Below are 18,293 nucleotides of genomic sequence, written 5' to 3' on the forward strand. Positions count from 1 at the left end.
ATTGCAAATTACCTGCTAATTATCTGCAAGACTTATTATATTCCTATTAGCCCCAGCTGCACTTAGTGCTTAGTGTCAATTATCAAGTATCAGCATGTAGCAGTGTTGGTGAACATGGTGAACAGTACCTGGTCAGCATGATGTATTAGCATTATCGTTGTCAGCTGGCAAGTTGATTTGGACATTTATCTTGCTGGCATACAAGATACGCTAGCATGCTAGCAAACTAAACAAGGATAGTTAACATGATAAAGTTGTTCAGTGCTAATATGTTAGTATTATCCAAGGAGTTAGCATTCAGCTTGTTGACATAAGCAAGTCACATTAGCATGCTAAAATGCTAAACAAAGATGTTAACATGGTGAACCGGTCAATGTGTTAGCATTGTCATTGTAAGGTGTCATGTTGACGTCAGCATTTAGCCCATTGGCATACAACATATGCTAGCATGCTAACAAGCTAAAAAAGGATGAACATGATAAACAGTCAGCATCAATATGTTAGCATTATCATTAGGAGCTAGTATGTTGACTTTACCATTTTGCTCACCTACAAGTCACACTAGCATGCTGACACACTTAACAAAGATGTTAACATGGTAAACTAGTCTGCATCAACATGTTGGCATTAGCATTGTCAGTGGGCATTTTTATGTTAGCATTTAGCTTGTTAGTATATGTAGCAAGAGATGTTAGCTGAACAAGATGGTGAACGTGTTAAGTGTTATCCTCCACTGACATCATGTTAGCATCATCATTGTCACTGAAAGCTAGCATGGTGATGTTACAATTGAACTGATTGTTGGCAGTAAGGCTACAACATGCTACACATACATGTTCAGAATCAACATGTAAGCATTGGCAGTATTTTCATATTAGCATTTAGCTTGTTGGCATATGCAGCAAGACATGCTGGGAGCGTATCTATGTTTCCAGGGTTCTATGTTCCCCACTTAACCCTGCAAAAAGGTTCTATGTTCCCTGCTTACACAAAAAAAGGTTCTATGTTCCCTGCTTACACAAAAAAGGTTCTATGTTGCCCGCACAACCAAGCGGGAAACAGAACCCTTTCTGTGTAAGCGGGAAACATAAAAACTTTTTGCAGGGTTAAGTGGGGAACATTGAACCTGGGAAACATATAACCCTGGAAACATAGGGATGACCTCCTCCCGGTCATTGTGTGCCAGCATGTTGATGTTACCATTTAACTAATTTGTTGGCATACAGGCTACAGCAAGACATGCTAACGAGCTAAAGATAGACGGTGAACATGCTAAACTTAATACTTGCTCAGAAGCAACATGTTAGCATTGTCATTGTGAGCATGTTAGCATATGGATGTTAGCATTCAGCCCCCACACACGTCCTGATTTTGCCAAGTGGTTGTTGTCCTGAGAATAACATTTTGTATGATAGCCCTGGGACAACAACTGCCTCAGCCAATCAACGTTTGTGATGTCATCAAAGAGAGCCCTGCTGCCAATGGCCGTGCAAAGAGGCGCAAATTCCAAGATGACACCCAACCTGAACATTTTACTTAAGTTAACACTAGTCTGCTACTACATTAAAATATATATTTACCTTTCAGATCAATTGTTAATATTTTGCCACCATGTAAATAAACTCACATTAGCTTGCAAGGGTGAGCCAATTAGCCAGTGAGGGCGCTAGCTGGCTAACTGTTGGCTCTAACTTTAACTATCATTGCTGCTCAATTTAGAAAGGCCACTACAGGAAAACGTGTTCTTAGGAAAACCACACCCTGCCTTGTGGTAGTGTACGGAAGCGTATTACTGCCACATCAGGAAAGAAATAATGGATCAGTATTATGTTATAATGTGAAAAGTTTATTGTTTTAACAAGAAGTTTTTCACGTTAACAATATAGTTTGATGTTATCTATGTTTTGGGCCATGTTGATGCCTGTTCATTGCAAATAGCCAAGTGTCAAATCACAGCTAGAGTGTATGGATGCACCTCCTCCTGAGACCAAATACAGCATTATAACGTGGAACTTTTAATGTCCTAACAATATTAGTTATTACGTTTTAACGTGAAAATATGTTGTTATAAAGCGAAAATATATTGTTATAATGTGGAAAATCTTCTTGTTAGAACCAAAAACTTTTCACTTTATAACGTAATACTTAACCATTATTTTTTTCCTGGTGTGGCAGCAATACGTTTCTGTAGTAGGGTGATCACAAACATTTATTCTATTTTTAAGGTAGCTTAGAGAGCAGCCTAGTGTAGTTTGGGAGACAAGGTTAGCATTACAATTCATAAAATTAATTAATTTCTCCATGTTTTCTATCAACAACTCATGTAATCAAGGTTGATGTTCAAAATAATGTCACATTTTCTGGTAAGAAGAGAGACAGTAGAGGTAAAAACAGGCACAGTAAAACATCAGTTTGATATGTTTTTTTAAACCCTGAAACAAGTTTATCTTCTGCCTCTCAGTCTGTCAAACTTCTTGTCCTCCTCTAAGTAGATTACAGTCGTTCTTCTCTCTTACAAAATCACCAGCCTTCAATTGAATCCTTATCTCTCCACCCCTTTCACCTTCCTGTCGACTCCAGTCTATCAATCTCCCCTGCAGCTTAGTGCATCTCCTCCTCAGACGTCTCGTTACAGGTTGCTTTAAAGCGAGTCAGTCACCCACAGCGCTGTACTGGCTACAGTTGAGATCATCACAGTCTTGCTCCCTTGATCCAGAGGTCACTAAGTTACCATGGAGACACCAGGTGTAACCACAGTGAGGCTGTGTGTCGTGGCTGCCCTGCTGATCACAGGTGAGTACTGAAGTTCATATCGCAGTTGAAATGTTTTTTTAATCTAACTTCTCTGTCACTGTTCCCTGTGTTCTCAGTAAGCCATTCGTTCCTCTGTGAGTCCTAATGCCTGCAAGAGTTAACAAACTTGTGACCATCAGACTTAACGGGTCAATGAGTATCGGAATGAGTGTGCTATTTTGGTGTACGTATTTCGTGTGAACTCCCCAGGGTCGACTGGGTCAGTCTGTTACACTGAAGTGGAATCACTGGACTTAGGATGCCTCCTGCGGTGGGATTGTCCCCGTGCCAGGTCTAATACCACCTACACTGTGCAGACAAAGACACAGGGGTAAGTCCTCCTGTCTCTGTCTGTGTGTGTTACAGTCCCTAACCATGACATTTTAACCAACATTCAAATTCATTCCCTGTCATGTTTTTGTATTTAATTTTTTTTATTGGAACTGACATTCAATACACTCATGGTTACTACTTATACTGGTGTATACTATATTAGTATTTTTCTGTTTTGTTAAATTTGTTTAAAAGAATACTTCCAAAGTGAACGAAGAATCCAAAAACGGAGAAAAGTCTTAATGAATTGGAATAAATCGGGGCCACGTTTACAACAGCAAAACTACCTTAAAACATCTGATTACAAACTCTCACACAACTCATGCAGTTTAATCCAAGTCTCATTTATCCAGTCACATGCTCAGTGCTTCTCAAACATGCATTTTCGGTGAAACCTTACTATTTAAAAGAAATGTGTACAATTAAGGGGGATTTAGTAGCTTCAAGCAGTGAGGATTGCAACCGGCTGAAACTTCTGCGGCATAGAATTCCTTCAGTGTTCATTGTTCAGGAGTTTTTTCCTGGGAGCCGAATTATCCGCAGAGGTCTCTTCCTCTCCAAAACAAATGGACTCAGTTATTACAACAGGTAAAAACACTCAGTGCGTTTACATGCACGCAGTAGTCGAGCTAAACTCATAGCTCGGCTAATCAATAAGTCTGACTTCTCATCTTGTCTGAGTATACATGCAGACAGAAAATCAAATTTCTGACAAAAGTACACCTGACTCCACCTTGATAGACGGTGCTGTGTCCTTTTTAATATAGTGCGTATTGAACTAGTTCTGGTTATTGTTCAGAAACTTTTTAAAATAAATCCGCGTTAAAGTGTTTTCCTACCATCAATAAACTTAAAATGTTTAGCTCCTTCAGCTGTCGGAGCATAAATGTAGTTTCCTCGTCAACCCAGAAGTGCGTCTTCTGCTTCTTGGTCGCCTTGGTGTTTGTTTGTTTTTCTGGGAGTTACTGCTCTGCTGCTACATCATGTCCTTCTTCTTCTTCTTCTTCCAGGTGAAAGCCCGCGAAAGAAAAAGTGGTGCATGCGCAGAAAGCCGAGTCTGACTCCAGTCAGACTGAGTGGATACATGCAGCAATAGTTTGACTTTAAATCGAATTATCTAGGTGTGTTAGTTGAGCTACGGATAGTCCAATTTCAGTCGGGCTAAGCTGTTTATATGCATTTAAATGTCTAGTTTCAGTCGGACTACGCCAATAATTCGATTTTCTTAAGCTGCATGTAAACGTACTGATTGAATAAAGCAGCTTCACATTTGAAAAAAATCTGTGTTTTTCTGACGCTCTCATCATAGAGTGGCTGCTAACTACAGTGGCTGATGCGAAAATGCAAATGGCACTATTTAGAGCTAGTGTTTGTTTTGTCCGGGCTACTGTAGAAACATGGTGGTGCAACATGGAGGCCTCTATGTTTGAATAGTTGCTGTTTTATTGTGGATTTTTGTATTATATGTTGTATTTATTGCACTTTAATGTGTTCTGATTGGCTGCTACCTCAGCCTGGTCTCTCTTGTAAAAGACATTTTCAATGTTAATGGGACTTCCTGGTTAAATAAAGGTTAAATAAGTAAACACAAATATCCCCCTAAATCCTACACAATGAACCTTTTTTCAGCCTTGGATTACACTGCGTGAGTTACGTGAGAGTTTGAAAACAAATTTTTACTACCCTTTTACTACTATTCATTTAAAATTTTCTCAGTTTTTGGATTCTTCGCTCTCCATGGAAGCATGCGAGAAAAACGACTCTCTTTACAAATTCAACGTAACACGGGGTGAGTAGCTGATATACAAATGGTCATTTTGGTGGGTGAAGTCTTCCTTTAAATTTCATTGTAAAGTATTCTAGTTGTTTAAAGTTACATGTCTTTTAATTAGTGCTACTACCACTGTGACACTACAGTTTATCTGTGTGGGATCAATAACAGTTATCTCAACCGTATGGTTGTACTACACATTTAGAATTAGAATAATAAATGTAAACTACTTAAGATCAAGTGCTGATCAGAGTAAGACTGTAAAGTTATGGTTTAATTCAAGTATTTAGGTGTCACTTTTCAAGCAACAAGCGCAATTTGCTTTTCCCAAATTGCTACAATGAGACATAAGGTGCATTATGACTCCACCACAAAGGTGAGGGGATTATTATTAGATGGTTTAATACTAAGGTTACTGTGTTCCTCTCCCTCCTGCTTTAACTTGTCACCACCCACAACTCCACACTGGTCAGGTGTGTTGTTCCACACAGGTGTTGGGGGCGTGGCCTTGGGGAACACAGGAGAAGGGAATTGCTTGGGGAGCGAAATTTGGTTTTGTTTGGTGAGGTTGGAGCTTTGCAGACTGCCACAGAGAAAAAAAACATTTGACTCTTTTAATGGTGGCTCCTCCACTGAGTGAAGACAGCAGGTACACACTCTTTAATCGACAGCTGGTGAGTTTGATTCCTATTTTGTAATGCATTGTTTTTTTTTCTGGCTTATATTTTTGCATTTTAAAGGAAGGACATTGGACATTTTTTCAGTTGGATTACATTGTCTTATTAAAGCTTCTGAGTCGGACAAAGTGGACAGTTTACTGCGGTGGAGGTTCCCTCAGTAATTTTCTTGTACTCTCATTTGGAGGGTGGGGTTGGTGTCCTGATAGATGGTGTTCAGCCTTTCATTAATGTTTCCTTTTGGCGCTTTCTTTGGTGAATTCACTATTTTTCTAGACTGTCTAGTTCTATGATAGCTGTCCTCTGACCACAACCAAATGCACAAATTGATTTGATGGGATGTCTCAGCCAATCACAGTGTTCACATCATCTTAAGTGGACTGCAATAGGGCCACGCCCCTTTTAAAAAACAAACATGGCTGACTGTGAGGCAAGGAGGAAACACGAGGTACATGTTAATCCATTTAAAAATATTTTTTAAGTGCACAATTTGAGTTTAAACTGTGTCTAAAGTAAACATGAGATGTTATATTACTTACACATGTCAAAATATCATCAAAGATTTATATCTTTTACTTGCATTGTACTGTGCAGCCTGTGCCTGCCATGTTTTTGTGCAGGGCAGAGAGATTGTTAACTTGGTCACTGAAAAATGTAGCAACTGTACTTCATCTAATGTGACCAGAAAATGAACAGGGAAATACTGTTTAAATAGAGTAGTACTATTCTGATATGATTTCCCAATGATACAGTCAGCTTATAAAGCATCTTATTGATTATGTTCACAGAATATTAATCTCAGGTGGTTTTCAACACCACTACTGAGGTGCCCTTAATCAGGGCACTTAACCCCCAACTGCTTGGGGTGCCCATCCATGGGTAGCCTCCTTACTCTGACATCTCTCCATTTAATGCACGTATAGGTCCTGTTTGTGCATGTGTGGGTATTTCGGGCCTTTGTGTTTATGACAACAGAGTGAAAAAAATTGAATTGCCCTGCGGGGATTAAAAGGATAGTGCACCGAAAAATGAAAATTCAGCCATTATCTACTCACCCATATGCCGAGGGAGGCTCAGGTGAAGTTTTAGAGTCCTCACATGGCTTGCGGAGATCCAAGGGGAGAGGGGGTAGCAGCACAACTGCACTTAATGGAGGCTTACGGCGCCCCAGATTAAAACGTCCAAAAACACATAACTGAACCCACAAAATATCTCCATACTGCTCGACCATAGCGTCCGTAGTGTCTTGTGCGCGAGACCAGCAAAAGCATGTGAACACACATGAACACGGTGCCCATGTCTCACAGTCTCGCCCAAGCGCGCAGATGTGAGCACGGTGTACAGAGAGGCAGTTAGAGCTGCAGGCTATAATGAGGCTAAAAACAGAGTTCAAATGACGTTTTTCCAAACAACTTTTTATGTCGGGGCTTCAGGACACTTGGATCACTACGGACGAGCAGTATGGAGATATTTTATGGTTTCATTTATGTGTTTTTGGACGTTTGAATCTGGGGCACCGTCAGCCATTAGGTGGAGTTGTGTTGCTACCCCCTCTCCCCTTGGATCTCTGCAAGTGAGGACTCTAAAACTTCACCTGAGCCTCCATCGGCATATGGGTGAGTAGATAATGGCTGAATTTTCATTTTTCGGTGCACTATCCTTTTAATAAAGTATATTTTATTCATTAAAAATGTGCACGTAAAAACCACAGAGAATATTCCTGTGTCCTCTTGTGTGTACTCGTCTTGCAGGGACCCCTGGCAGGACGTGCCGTGGTGTGTTTGGGTCTCGTCCCGCAGCTGTGACGTCTCGCAGGCCTTCTCAAACTATGAGCTGTACAACATGATTCGTCTGGGCGTCCACCATAGCCCCACGTCCACCGTCTGGATGAAGCCCCGCAAGTTCGATTACAGTGACTTCAGTAGGTGACCGTCTGCAGTTCCTTTTAATACGACAGTGTAGACAAAACCTGTGAAACAGATGATCTGTAGGTCCCCCTCTCTCTGTAGCACAGGGTTTGAAACTGTTGCTCTTAAAAGTATAATAACCAGCTTTTATGTGTAATGTGCTGTCATATAATTAAAGGGATAGTTTGTAATTTTGCATGTGGGGTTGTATGAGGTACTTTTCCACAGTCAGTGTGTTACATACAGTAACAGTCCCAGTTTGGAGAAGCAGGCAGGAGTACCGCCATAGAGGGTAAGCATGCACTGCTGTGGACAGGGACAGCAGCAAAATGTACTTTAGCCACCAAAAAAAAGTTTAAGTGTACACTATATTGAGAATATTTTCACCTCTTTACCTTGTTGTCAGAGAGCCCTTTTCGACCGGGCAGCCGCTTGTCATCTATGCTCTCATCTAAGCTACCAGACTCCAATGACAAAAACTGTATTTTTGGCTCGCTGAACACCAGACCTGCTGATGCACCACTGCCTCGATCAGTTTGTTTGCTTGTGTTATGCTGTGTTCACACCAAACGCGATGTGAATTTTTGCGGCGCATTACTCACAAGAGTTTTAACGCTAGAATATTTTGTGTTGACCCGCTTTTATACACGCAAATAACTTGTGTTATACGTACGTGAAATTACTGATTCCTCGGCATCATTCATCCCTGGAGGATCTCAATGCTGACTGGCACGAATTGGTCGCTGAAGTTCAGATTTTTCAACTCATGAATAAGCATATGACGCAAAATCACGCACTTGCTTCATTTGCGCCGGGAATTTGGATCTTATTGCATCTTTACATTGACTTAACATGTAATTCACTCGTGTGAATTGTTTTATTCGCGTCCGTGGTGAACACAACATTAATGTGTGACCTTCGTGAGTCTAAACTAACCCTTTTAAATTCCAAAGTCACACAATTAAGCAAACAAACTAAATGATCGAGGCAGCAGTAGACCAGCAGCTCCTGTGGTCAGCGATGTTAAATTACTGTATTTCTCATTGGAGTCTGGCTTTAAAAGTGAGTGATGTAAATTAGTCAGTTGCCCTTCAGAAAGGGCTGTCTGATGGTGAGGCAAAGCAGTGACAATATTCTTAATATAGTGTACAGTTAAAGTGATATTCCCCATCCACAGCAGTACATTGCTTAGTGTCCATGGCTTGTCCTCCTCACTGCTTCTCCAAACTGGGGGCGTGTTGACTGACATCTGCTGTAGGTAATACACAGAATATAGATAGGTACCTCAAACAACCCCACTTCAAAAGATCTGAACTATCCCTTTTAACATTGAGCTTTAAGATAATTAACAGTCCCCCTCTCTCCTCCACACACTGCAGCCTTCAGCCCTCCCTCCGTCTCAGCCTCTCTGAAAGACGACCAGCTGCTGGTGAAGGTGCAGTTCCCCTGTGCGGCCAACAGGAGGTGCTCTCTGGGGAGGTGCTGTCCCATCACTGAACTGATTGACCCCTGGACTACAGTGACTATGTACAATAAGGCCAATCACTCTGAGTACCAGGTCAGACTCGCTTTTTGTCTGTTTTTTTTTTTTTTTTTAACTTGTGTTGATATTCATTTAAAAGCCATGCATGTTAAAAGTGTGATTCAAAGTCAGCACTTATCTCTGTCCTGCAAGGTTCTCACTGAGTAAGCCTCACACTTGGATGCTGCTCAGTGCGTTCAGTGTTGCACTTTCTTGCTCCAGTAGAGCTGTAATAACACTGTAAAGATATTTCCATCAGCATTAAAAGCGTTGCTGTTTAACCCTCTGAATCTTTGGTATAGGAAACGATGCTTCCTAAAATCCTCATTTTAGACTGAGAGTACAAAATCTGAGCAATTTCTGATCAGCAAACACAAAAACACAGATGCTGCCATTTTAAATCCACTTGTCATTTACTGAAAATCTGTGCTTGTGATGACGGCGTTCTGAACACTAAAATGAAATGTGTGACTGCAAGAAAATGTCTCTTGTGTAAATTAATTGTCTCTACCTTTTGAATCTTTTATTTTGAAAATGCCAGTGCTTTGTGTTCCTGCAGAGCCGCACAGTTTGGACCCAGGAAGTTTTGTCCCATGTGGAGTTCTCTGGTCTGGCTCCAGGTCAGAACTACTGTGTCGTGGCCAACTTCTCCTTCCCGACATTCTCCATGGCAGCTTCCCCGAAATCTGCCCCTCAGTGTGTCCAGACTGTTTCCACATCAGGTGAGAGGGTGTCCGAGTCACACTTTAACTTTTGAAGCTTTGAGGTCAATAAAACCCTGCCGTGACTTTTGGCATCCACCTGAAGTGCACTGAAATCTGATCACATTTTAACCTAAGATGGTCACTAAGGGACACAGAGGATGTGTCGGATCATCATGGCTCACTCAGACAAGGATCCTTGGTGTTTACACAGGTTATTTACATACGTATATGAGGCTGTTGTCCAGGTAACACTCAAGTATGCCTGCGGTGGTTTATAGAATAAATCTAGTGGTTGGAAGATGATTAACAGGATATAAAAGAGAAAATCATTCTCATGGTGCACTGAATTATATTAGTTTTTCAGAAGTTCATGTAGAAATAAACATACAAACAAAAGAAAAGGTGCAAACAAGAACACAAGAATAAATAATGCATGAATAAGAAGAGATACAAAGCCATGAAGGCACTTGAAGTCATGCACTTTAGACTCTGAGCCCTATTTAAAGGCACAATGGAGCCTTTAACTAGGGCCCAGAGTCTCAGACCCACAGCATGATACCTCTTGTAGTTTAGTGCCCTCTACTGGCCTTGTTCATGTGCAGCTCAGGTCCACACCGTGTTAAATGTAAGTTTGCTGAAGCTTCTCTTATTCATATGTATAGTCTTAACAAATCTTTCACATGATGTCTCAGGTCTTAAATTAAACACCAAATTAGAACCAAACCCCTGGTGGCTCTGTTTGAGGTCATGGAGGGGGAGACGCAAGTAACTACAGAATAGCAGTACTGCCTAGATGGAGGGATACTTCCCCACCCGCTCCTGCTGGTCCTGCTTAAAACTTGAGAAAATTACATACTCACTTGAGCAATCAGATGGACAGTTCCAGAAAGCATGGGGTCCTTTTTTTAAAAGCATTCCAGACCCTGTAAAGAGAGACTTCTAGATGCAGCTTAATTACTCTGCACATTATTCAGTCACATAGCGCAGACTCTCGGTGTGACAGTGAGCTTGTATTATGTTTAGCACACTGGCAGTGAATGTGGAGGGATTACTTCGTACATTTCTATATGTGTATTGTTTTTGAATTGTCATGTTCTTTTTTTCTCACCTTGATTTGTGTTTACTCGGTCCATGTTTCTTTGGATACATCTGCTGTTGATATAAACCTGTGCTTATCCCGTATTCCTCCAATGACCGATCGGCACTGCACTTTTAAAATATACTGAAAAATTGCATTAAAAAATTTTTTGAATCAGAAAACGTTCTACAGCCTTGAATCAGCCATCGCCTTTGGGGAAGGGAGTTGTCTGACAGTCTTCCTTCAACTGCTTTGTTTTCCTTTTCTGGAAGTCAAATCTTTTTACGTCGCTTCCATTAAAACATCCAGCTCATGTCTTGAATACTTTATAGTTGAGTGTTTTACATGATGCATTGCTAAAAGATGTGCTGCTTTATCGACATTCTGCTGCAAAGACTTAAAGGGTAAATAATCTAGGCTCCACACATGTAACATGAGACGAAATCTTCAAAACAGTTATCCAGGAATCTTGAACAGGAAAGGGAAAATCTTTCTTTGGGTGCTCACCGCAGCAGCTGAAAAAATATTTGCATACGTGTGCAGAATCTGTAATCAGTGGGGCTAGTTTTTGGTGTTGAACCATTCTGGTTTCCATTTATAGTCCAAGTAGTATTGAACAATCATGTTTAAGCAGGCTTTGGTTGCAGACAGGTAAACAGTCTGTGTGGAGGGTAAAAGAGGCAAAACTCATCAGCTATCAACAAAAAAAGGCATCCTTTTAATGTCGGTATGATACAAGGCCGATTGCCGTTATAGTTTCACAGAGCTCGGTGGCAGCAGAGGAAAGGCGGCGGGACAAGGACAAAAGTTAAGGTGGCGAAAGTCCAAGTGGGGCGGGCGGGCCGGAGGGGTGGTGGATGGGTCCAACAAACGCCGACTTTCACCTGAGACAGCGTTGTTCGTGTCCTGTAAGATTCTATGGGCAAACCCTGTTCTTTTTTCCCCAAACCTAACCATGTGTTTTTGTTGTTGAAGGAAAAAATGTAAATGCACGGTGTTGTACCGACGTAGTATGTTTACTTCCTGTGAAAATGGAAGTGTATTTTGAAAGAAGACAATGCATGTAACAGGCAGATCTCAGATGTCCCAGAACGTTAACAATCAATGCACCCAGGGTACCTTGCACGTCATATGTGAGCGTGGAAAGTCCATTACTAAAATGTCAATAAATGATGAGGTTGGAGTGAGAACGTGTTGGGTAGATGGTAATCCTAGATTTGCAAAACTCTCACAAGCTGCTTCAAAACATTCTTGTCTCACTGTTCTCTGGTTTGACAGTGTTGTGCTTAAGGTCTGGTTAGGTTTAGGCACAAAAAGTGCACGGTTAGGGTCAGGGAGGAGGTAGTGGTTTGGGTTGAAATGATCACTTGAAACATGGAACATGAAATCTAATGCGAGTTTTCATGGATCTGGGGTTACCATCTAGACACAACCGCTGCACCAGACCCTCGAAATGCTCACCATTGCTTCTAGAGGCTAAATCATTGTCAGATTGATAGCTGATGCGTTCCCAGAATGCCTTTTTGTTTACTTCATAAGAAGCTTTAGATTCTGTACTTTTTAAGAGGTACACAAAAAGAAGTCTGTCCATAGTCCAAAGGACCCATTACACCTCCTGCTGCCTCATTCTGCAGCCTCAGCGTTGACTACTTGCGGCAGCGATTTGTTCAACCTGTATTATGTTTTCTCTTCAGGGCTGCTGCCTGTGTTGTGTCTGGGAATCGGTCTGATGTCTTTGCTCCTTGTCCCACTTCTCACTGTGTTTCTGAGAAGACCAAGACAACCAGCACCATCCACTGAAAATCAGCCCAAGACTCCGGTATCATTCTTTCCAGAATTCACAGATGCTAAAGTACACTGCCTGTTTCTCCTGGACAGATTTTTAATCTTCATTTCTTTCTGTCATCAAGGTGTCCATTCCTGATCCAGTCTCTTTGGTGCCTCTCCCCATGGTCCCTGTTGACCCTTGTGACATCCACGTGGAATTCACTGATGACCACATCTCCACTGAGTCCTCCTCCAACCAGGACCAGACCTCGACACACACCAGTGATCCTCTCCATCATGAGTCCAGCGCAGGTGCAGCGTACTGGGACAGTGGCGGGATTGCAGCTGGAGCTGGAGCAAGGCCGGGACTCTGGTATCAGCATCCCACCTGTGTCTCACTCTTCTGAGGAGACATGTGGGACAACTGGAGACTGAAAGACTAAAAGCCTGAGACCCAGCTAACCGTGAGTGCTGATCTATAAAGGTATGTGTCAGTGGGGCTGTCTGGCCAGCATCACCACATCACTGCACTATACCTGACTGACTGAAGACCACTGTAGGTATGGACAAGTTTATTTTTCAGCTGTAAAATGTCTCGTTCAGAATGTCATTATTCTTAAATTACTAAATTTAAGTGATCGTTGTCACTGTAAGTATATGAGAAATAAGTTTTTCCACCTATGGTCATGAGCTTTGGGAAATGACCCAAAGAATGAGATCACAGATACAGGTAAGGTGGCCCAAAATGAGTTTTCTTCATGTTGAAAAGAGCAGTTGAAGTAGTTTGAGAATCTTATTTGGATGCCTCCCAGTTGAGGTTTTCCACGGGGATTACACTTGAGGGATTTTATATCCATCTGGCCTAGGGATGCCTCGGGATTACCCAGAAAGAGCTGGGAGACGGGGCATGTGCTGTGCATTGGCACCAAAGTGGCGATATGATAGTATCATGATACATGGGTTCAGATTCAATATATTGCGGTACTGAAAGCAAGGTGATAGCAACAGTCGGTGTTTAGTCATATTTCGTGGATGTGGTGAGGGCGCAATCAGTGATCGGTTCAGATCAGTTCAGAACCACTGCTCAAGTGAGTCAATGATTTCTTACACGTGTAGACGAGGCCACATGGGCTACCTTAGCTGAGCCTGCTGCCACAACAACCTGGACCCAGAAAAATGGTGGAAGAAAGATGGACTTTTTTGACTCTCAAATATCAACATCTGTATCTGCCAAAAAAAGTCAAGCGACGTTCTTTCTTGATTCCACAAACTCTGTGGAATATACGCAGAAAACTGCCGAATGTCTGAGCAAATTAACGGATTCCTTCCAGCTCTAAGGATGATGTTCTGTACTTGACGCCTGACCTCTGACACTCATTTCTTGAGGACCTTGAATGGAGTCCATTCATGATTAAGGAAGATGAATGAACATAAAAGGTCATGACCCTTATTTGAATTCCTTCTTGAAAGCCACCAGATGACGTCTAACATGTAATTCTGTTTAGCTGGCGTCTGTCATCAAGTGATAGAAATGTGGCTCCCAATTTTAGACATATAAGCACATTCCTGTGGTGCTGACCGTTTGTCCGATATGAGTCAGAGTGCCGCACGAAGAGGGTCAGAGAATCGACTGGTGAGTGAGAATCACCAATGAAGCAGAAATAGTTTATCTGACAAGTCCAAAAGGAGCTGTTTTTCTGATTCAGTGAAAAATCTAAATCTGGTTGCGGTTCTTTCCCCTCTGCCTTCTTGTGCCGAGGTCCAGTGACACTCAACCGGCCGCTCCAAACCATAGGCTTTATAAACACGAACGTCCGACCCCCCACACACAGCCAGCAGCTCCTTCATGCTGCTTTCTGTGTGATAACAGAGGGCTCTGACATGTTTCTGACTCACAGTTGCCCCATCGGAGCTTCGCTCGCCTCTTACCCGTGACTGACACCTCATCCTGAAAACAAGGAACATCTTGACATCTTGCCTTTCTGCCTTCTGTTTTGCTGGTGTTGCATTCTTTACGCAACATTGGGGATCTCTGGGGGTTTGGCCTTCCAGCATTGTTTGTTTCCCCTTCTACCTTTTCCAGAGTCCACAGAGACCTGGGGGGCTATCCAAAGCTCCACGTACAGGCCAGTGTGTATGGCTTTTATTAATAAGCATAGAGCTTACTGTGCTTGTGGAGAGATGATTAATGTAGGAAGCAAGAAGCTGGCGAGTGTGAATAAACACCTGACTACACAACAGACGAGCTGCTGCATATTTGACCCTTTTTTCTGCTCTCTGCTGTTTGCAGTAATCTTTCTGAAAATATCCACTGATGTGGATTTAAGTTTGCTTATCATCTGTTGGTGTGTGTGTGTATTTTGGCACATGTCAGCTTTGCTTCTTGTCTTGTTCTAATTTTTTATCGGATCATGATTTATACGCTCAAAACTCACATTTTATATTATGGTAGAGGGAAGGAGGTTTATGATAACACTGTGGGTAATGGCTAACTTTGAAACTGGTAACAAATCATGTAAAAGTGTATCAAGGTTCTCAAAACCTTGGTTCTTGTGTGTTGACGTAAGATGGAAAACACATTTACAAGTTCAGGTAATCAAAAATCATAAATCTTCTTCTAAACGTTGTATAAATGCAGTTTGTTTAAAGTTGTTATCGGACTGCTTTTAATTAAAAACTATTGTTTAAAAATAAAGTAAGGCTATGAACTGTGTTTCTGACAAGTTGGTATATGGCTATCAACAGTGTTACTGAACATTTTGAGTCATATGCAAATTCATTTCTGTTGTCAGCAAATGTCATATGAAAAATGTAGACTTTAGATAATTTACCATTGTTTTTAAACTAGCTATACTGTAACTTTTTAAAGTTTTTTTTCAACATGCTATACTAGTAAGTTTTAAACAGTTTGTGGCAAACAATTTTAACTTTAATTTTAGAAACTGCTATACTATCACTTCTTTAATAATTTTTTCAACATGCTGTACAATGACTTCTTTGACATACTAGGCTACGACCTCTTCAACAGTTGTTTTCAACATGCTTTTATCAAAAAACTATACTATTTCAACATTTTTTCGACATACTATACTATACTATCCTTTTTACATGCTATACTGACTTTTTTTGACATGCTATTCTATGACCTTTTTTACATGCTATACTACGACTTTTTACACATGCTATACTACGCCTTTTTACACATGCTATACTACGCCTTTTTACACATGCTGTACTACGCCTTTTTACACATGCTATACTACGCCTTTTTACACATGCTGTACTACGCCTTTTTACACATGCTATACTACGCCTTTTTTCACATGCTATACTACGCCTTTTTACACATGCTGTACTACGCCTTTTTACACATGCTATACTACGCCTTTTTTCACATGCTATACTATGACCTTTTTTTAACATGCTATTCTATGACCTTTTTCACATGCTATACTACGCCTTTTTTCACATGCTATATTATGACCTTTTACACATGCTATACTATGACCTTTTTTTAACATGCTATTCTGACCTTTTTCACATGCTATACTACGCCTTTTTTCACATGCTATACTATGACCTTTTTCACATGCTATACTATGACCTTTTTTAACATGCTATTCTATGACCTTTTTCACATGCTATACTATGACCTTTTTTTAACATGCTATTCTATGACCTTTTTCACATGCTATACTATGACCTTTTTTAACATGCTATACTATGACCTTTTTCACATGCTATACTATGACCTTTTTTTAACATGCTATTCTGACCTTTTTCACATGCTATACTACGCCTTTTTTCACATGCTATACTATGACCTTTTTCACATGCTATACTATGACCTTTTTTTAACATGCTATTCTATGACCGTTTTCACATGCTATACTATGACCTTTTACACATGCTATACTATGACCTTTTTTTAACATGCTATTCTATGATCTTTTTCACATGCTATACTATGACCTTTTACACATGCTATACTATGACCTTTTTTTAACATGCTATTCTATGACCTTTTTCACATGCTATACTATGCCTTTTTTTAACATGCTATTCTATGACCTTTTTCACATGCTATACTATGCCTTTTTTCACATGCTATACTATGACCTTTTTTTTTAACATGCTATACTATGACCTTTTTTTAACATGCTATTCTATGACCTTTTACACATGCTATACTATGACCTTTTTTTAACATGCTATTCTATGACCTTTTTCACATGCTATACTATGACCTTTTACACATGCTATACTATGACCTTTTTTTAACATGCTATTCTATGATCTTTTTCACATGCTATACTATGACCTTTTACACATGCTATACTATGACCTTTTTTTAACATGCTATACTATGATCTTTTTCACATGCTATACTATGACCTTTTTCACATGCTATACTATGCCTTTTTTTAACATGCTATTCTATGACCTTTTTTTAACATGCTATACTATGACCTTTTTCACATGCTATACTATGCCTTTTTTCACATGCTATACTATGACCTTTTTTTCACATGCTATACTATGACCTTTTTTTAACATGCTATTCTATGACCTTTTTCACATGCTATACTGACTTTTTTTTTTTACATGCCATACTATGACTTTTTCCATGCTTTACAATGACTTCTTTTTTTACATGCTATACTGATGACATGCAATACTACGAGTTATTTGACATGCTATACTATGACTTCTGATATGCTTTAATTTTTTTTCAGATGCTATAATTTTTTATACATGCCATACTATGACTTCTTTTTACATGCTATATTATGACTTTTTTTTATATGCTATACTATGACTCTTTATGACATGCTATAATATGACTTTTTACACACGCTATCCTATGACCTTTTTCACATGCTATACTACGCCTTTTTTCACATGCTATGCTATGACCTTTTTTTAACATGCTATTCTATGACCTTTTTTTAACATGGTATACTACGCCTTTTTTCACATGCTATACTATGACCTTTTTTTAACATGCTATTCTATGACCTTTTTCACATGCTATACTACGCCTTTTTTCACATGCTATATTATGACCTTTTTTTAACATGCTATTCTATGACCTTTTTCACATGCTATACTACGCCTTTTTACACATGCTATTCTATGACCTTTTTCACATGCTATACTGATGACATGCAATACTACGAGTTATTTGACATGCTATACTATGACTTTTGATATGCTTTAATTTTTTTTCAGATGCTATAATTTTTTATACATGCCATACTGACTTCTTTTTATATGCTATATTATGACTTTTTTTTACATGCTATACTATGACTTCTTTTAAAATGCCATACTATAACTTCTTTTTACATACTATATTATGCCTTCTTTTTTTTTACATGCTATACTATGACTCTTTATGACATGCTATAATATGACTTTTTACACACGCTATCCTATGACCTTTTTTCACATGCTATACTATGACTGTGAGGTGAACAGAAAAAATGCTCAGTGACCTTGCTTGATTCACCAATATGACATGGTGGCCCACATTTTGTGTTTTCTAAAAGACGAACTGCAGGCCGCTTAAAATCAACTCAGGGCCAATTGTGATCCCTGGGCTGGACTTTGGATATGTCTGTGCTATACAAAGTACAGTACTTGAGTATATGTACTTAGTAACATTTCACCACTGTTCAGGATCCTATTAATCTGTAAGCTCACTGTACTTTTTAATAAGTGCTTAAGGCACAATAAGC

At 40.0% G+C, this 18,293-nt stretch overlaps 1 protein-coding gene across 1 annotated transcript; it reads left to right on the forward strand.

Moving 5' to 3' along the window:
• Nucleotides 1-117: 117 nt before the first annotated feature.
• On the forward strand, nt 118-14,017 carry si:dkeyp-75h12.7 (uncharacterized). The gene is made up of 8 exons (XM_049568414.1): nt 118-131; nt 2,636-2,793; nt 3,004-3,124; nt 7,326-7,495; nt 8,861-9,039; nt 9,563-9,725; nt 12,480-12,604; nt 12,696-14,017. Exons 2-8 carry the CDS (start codon nt 2,733-2,735, stop codon nt 12,957-12,959), a joined length of 1,083 nt encoding a protein of 360 aa, XP_049424371.1. The 5' UTR covers nt 118-131; nt 2,636-2,732; the 3' UTR covers nt 12,960-14,017.
• Nucleotides 14,018-18,293: the final 4,276 nt, after the last annotated feature.

The sequence above is a fragment of the Epinephelus fuscoguttatus genome, linkage group LG23 (genome assembly GCF_011397635.1).
Source record: "Epinephelus fuscoguttatus linkage group LG23, E.fuscoguttatus.final_Chr_v1".
NCBI lineage: Eukaryota > Metazoa > Chordata > Actinopteri > Perciformes > Serranidae > Epinephelus > Epinephelus fuscoguttatus.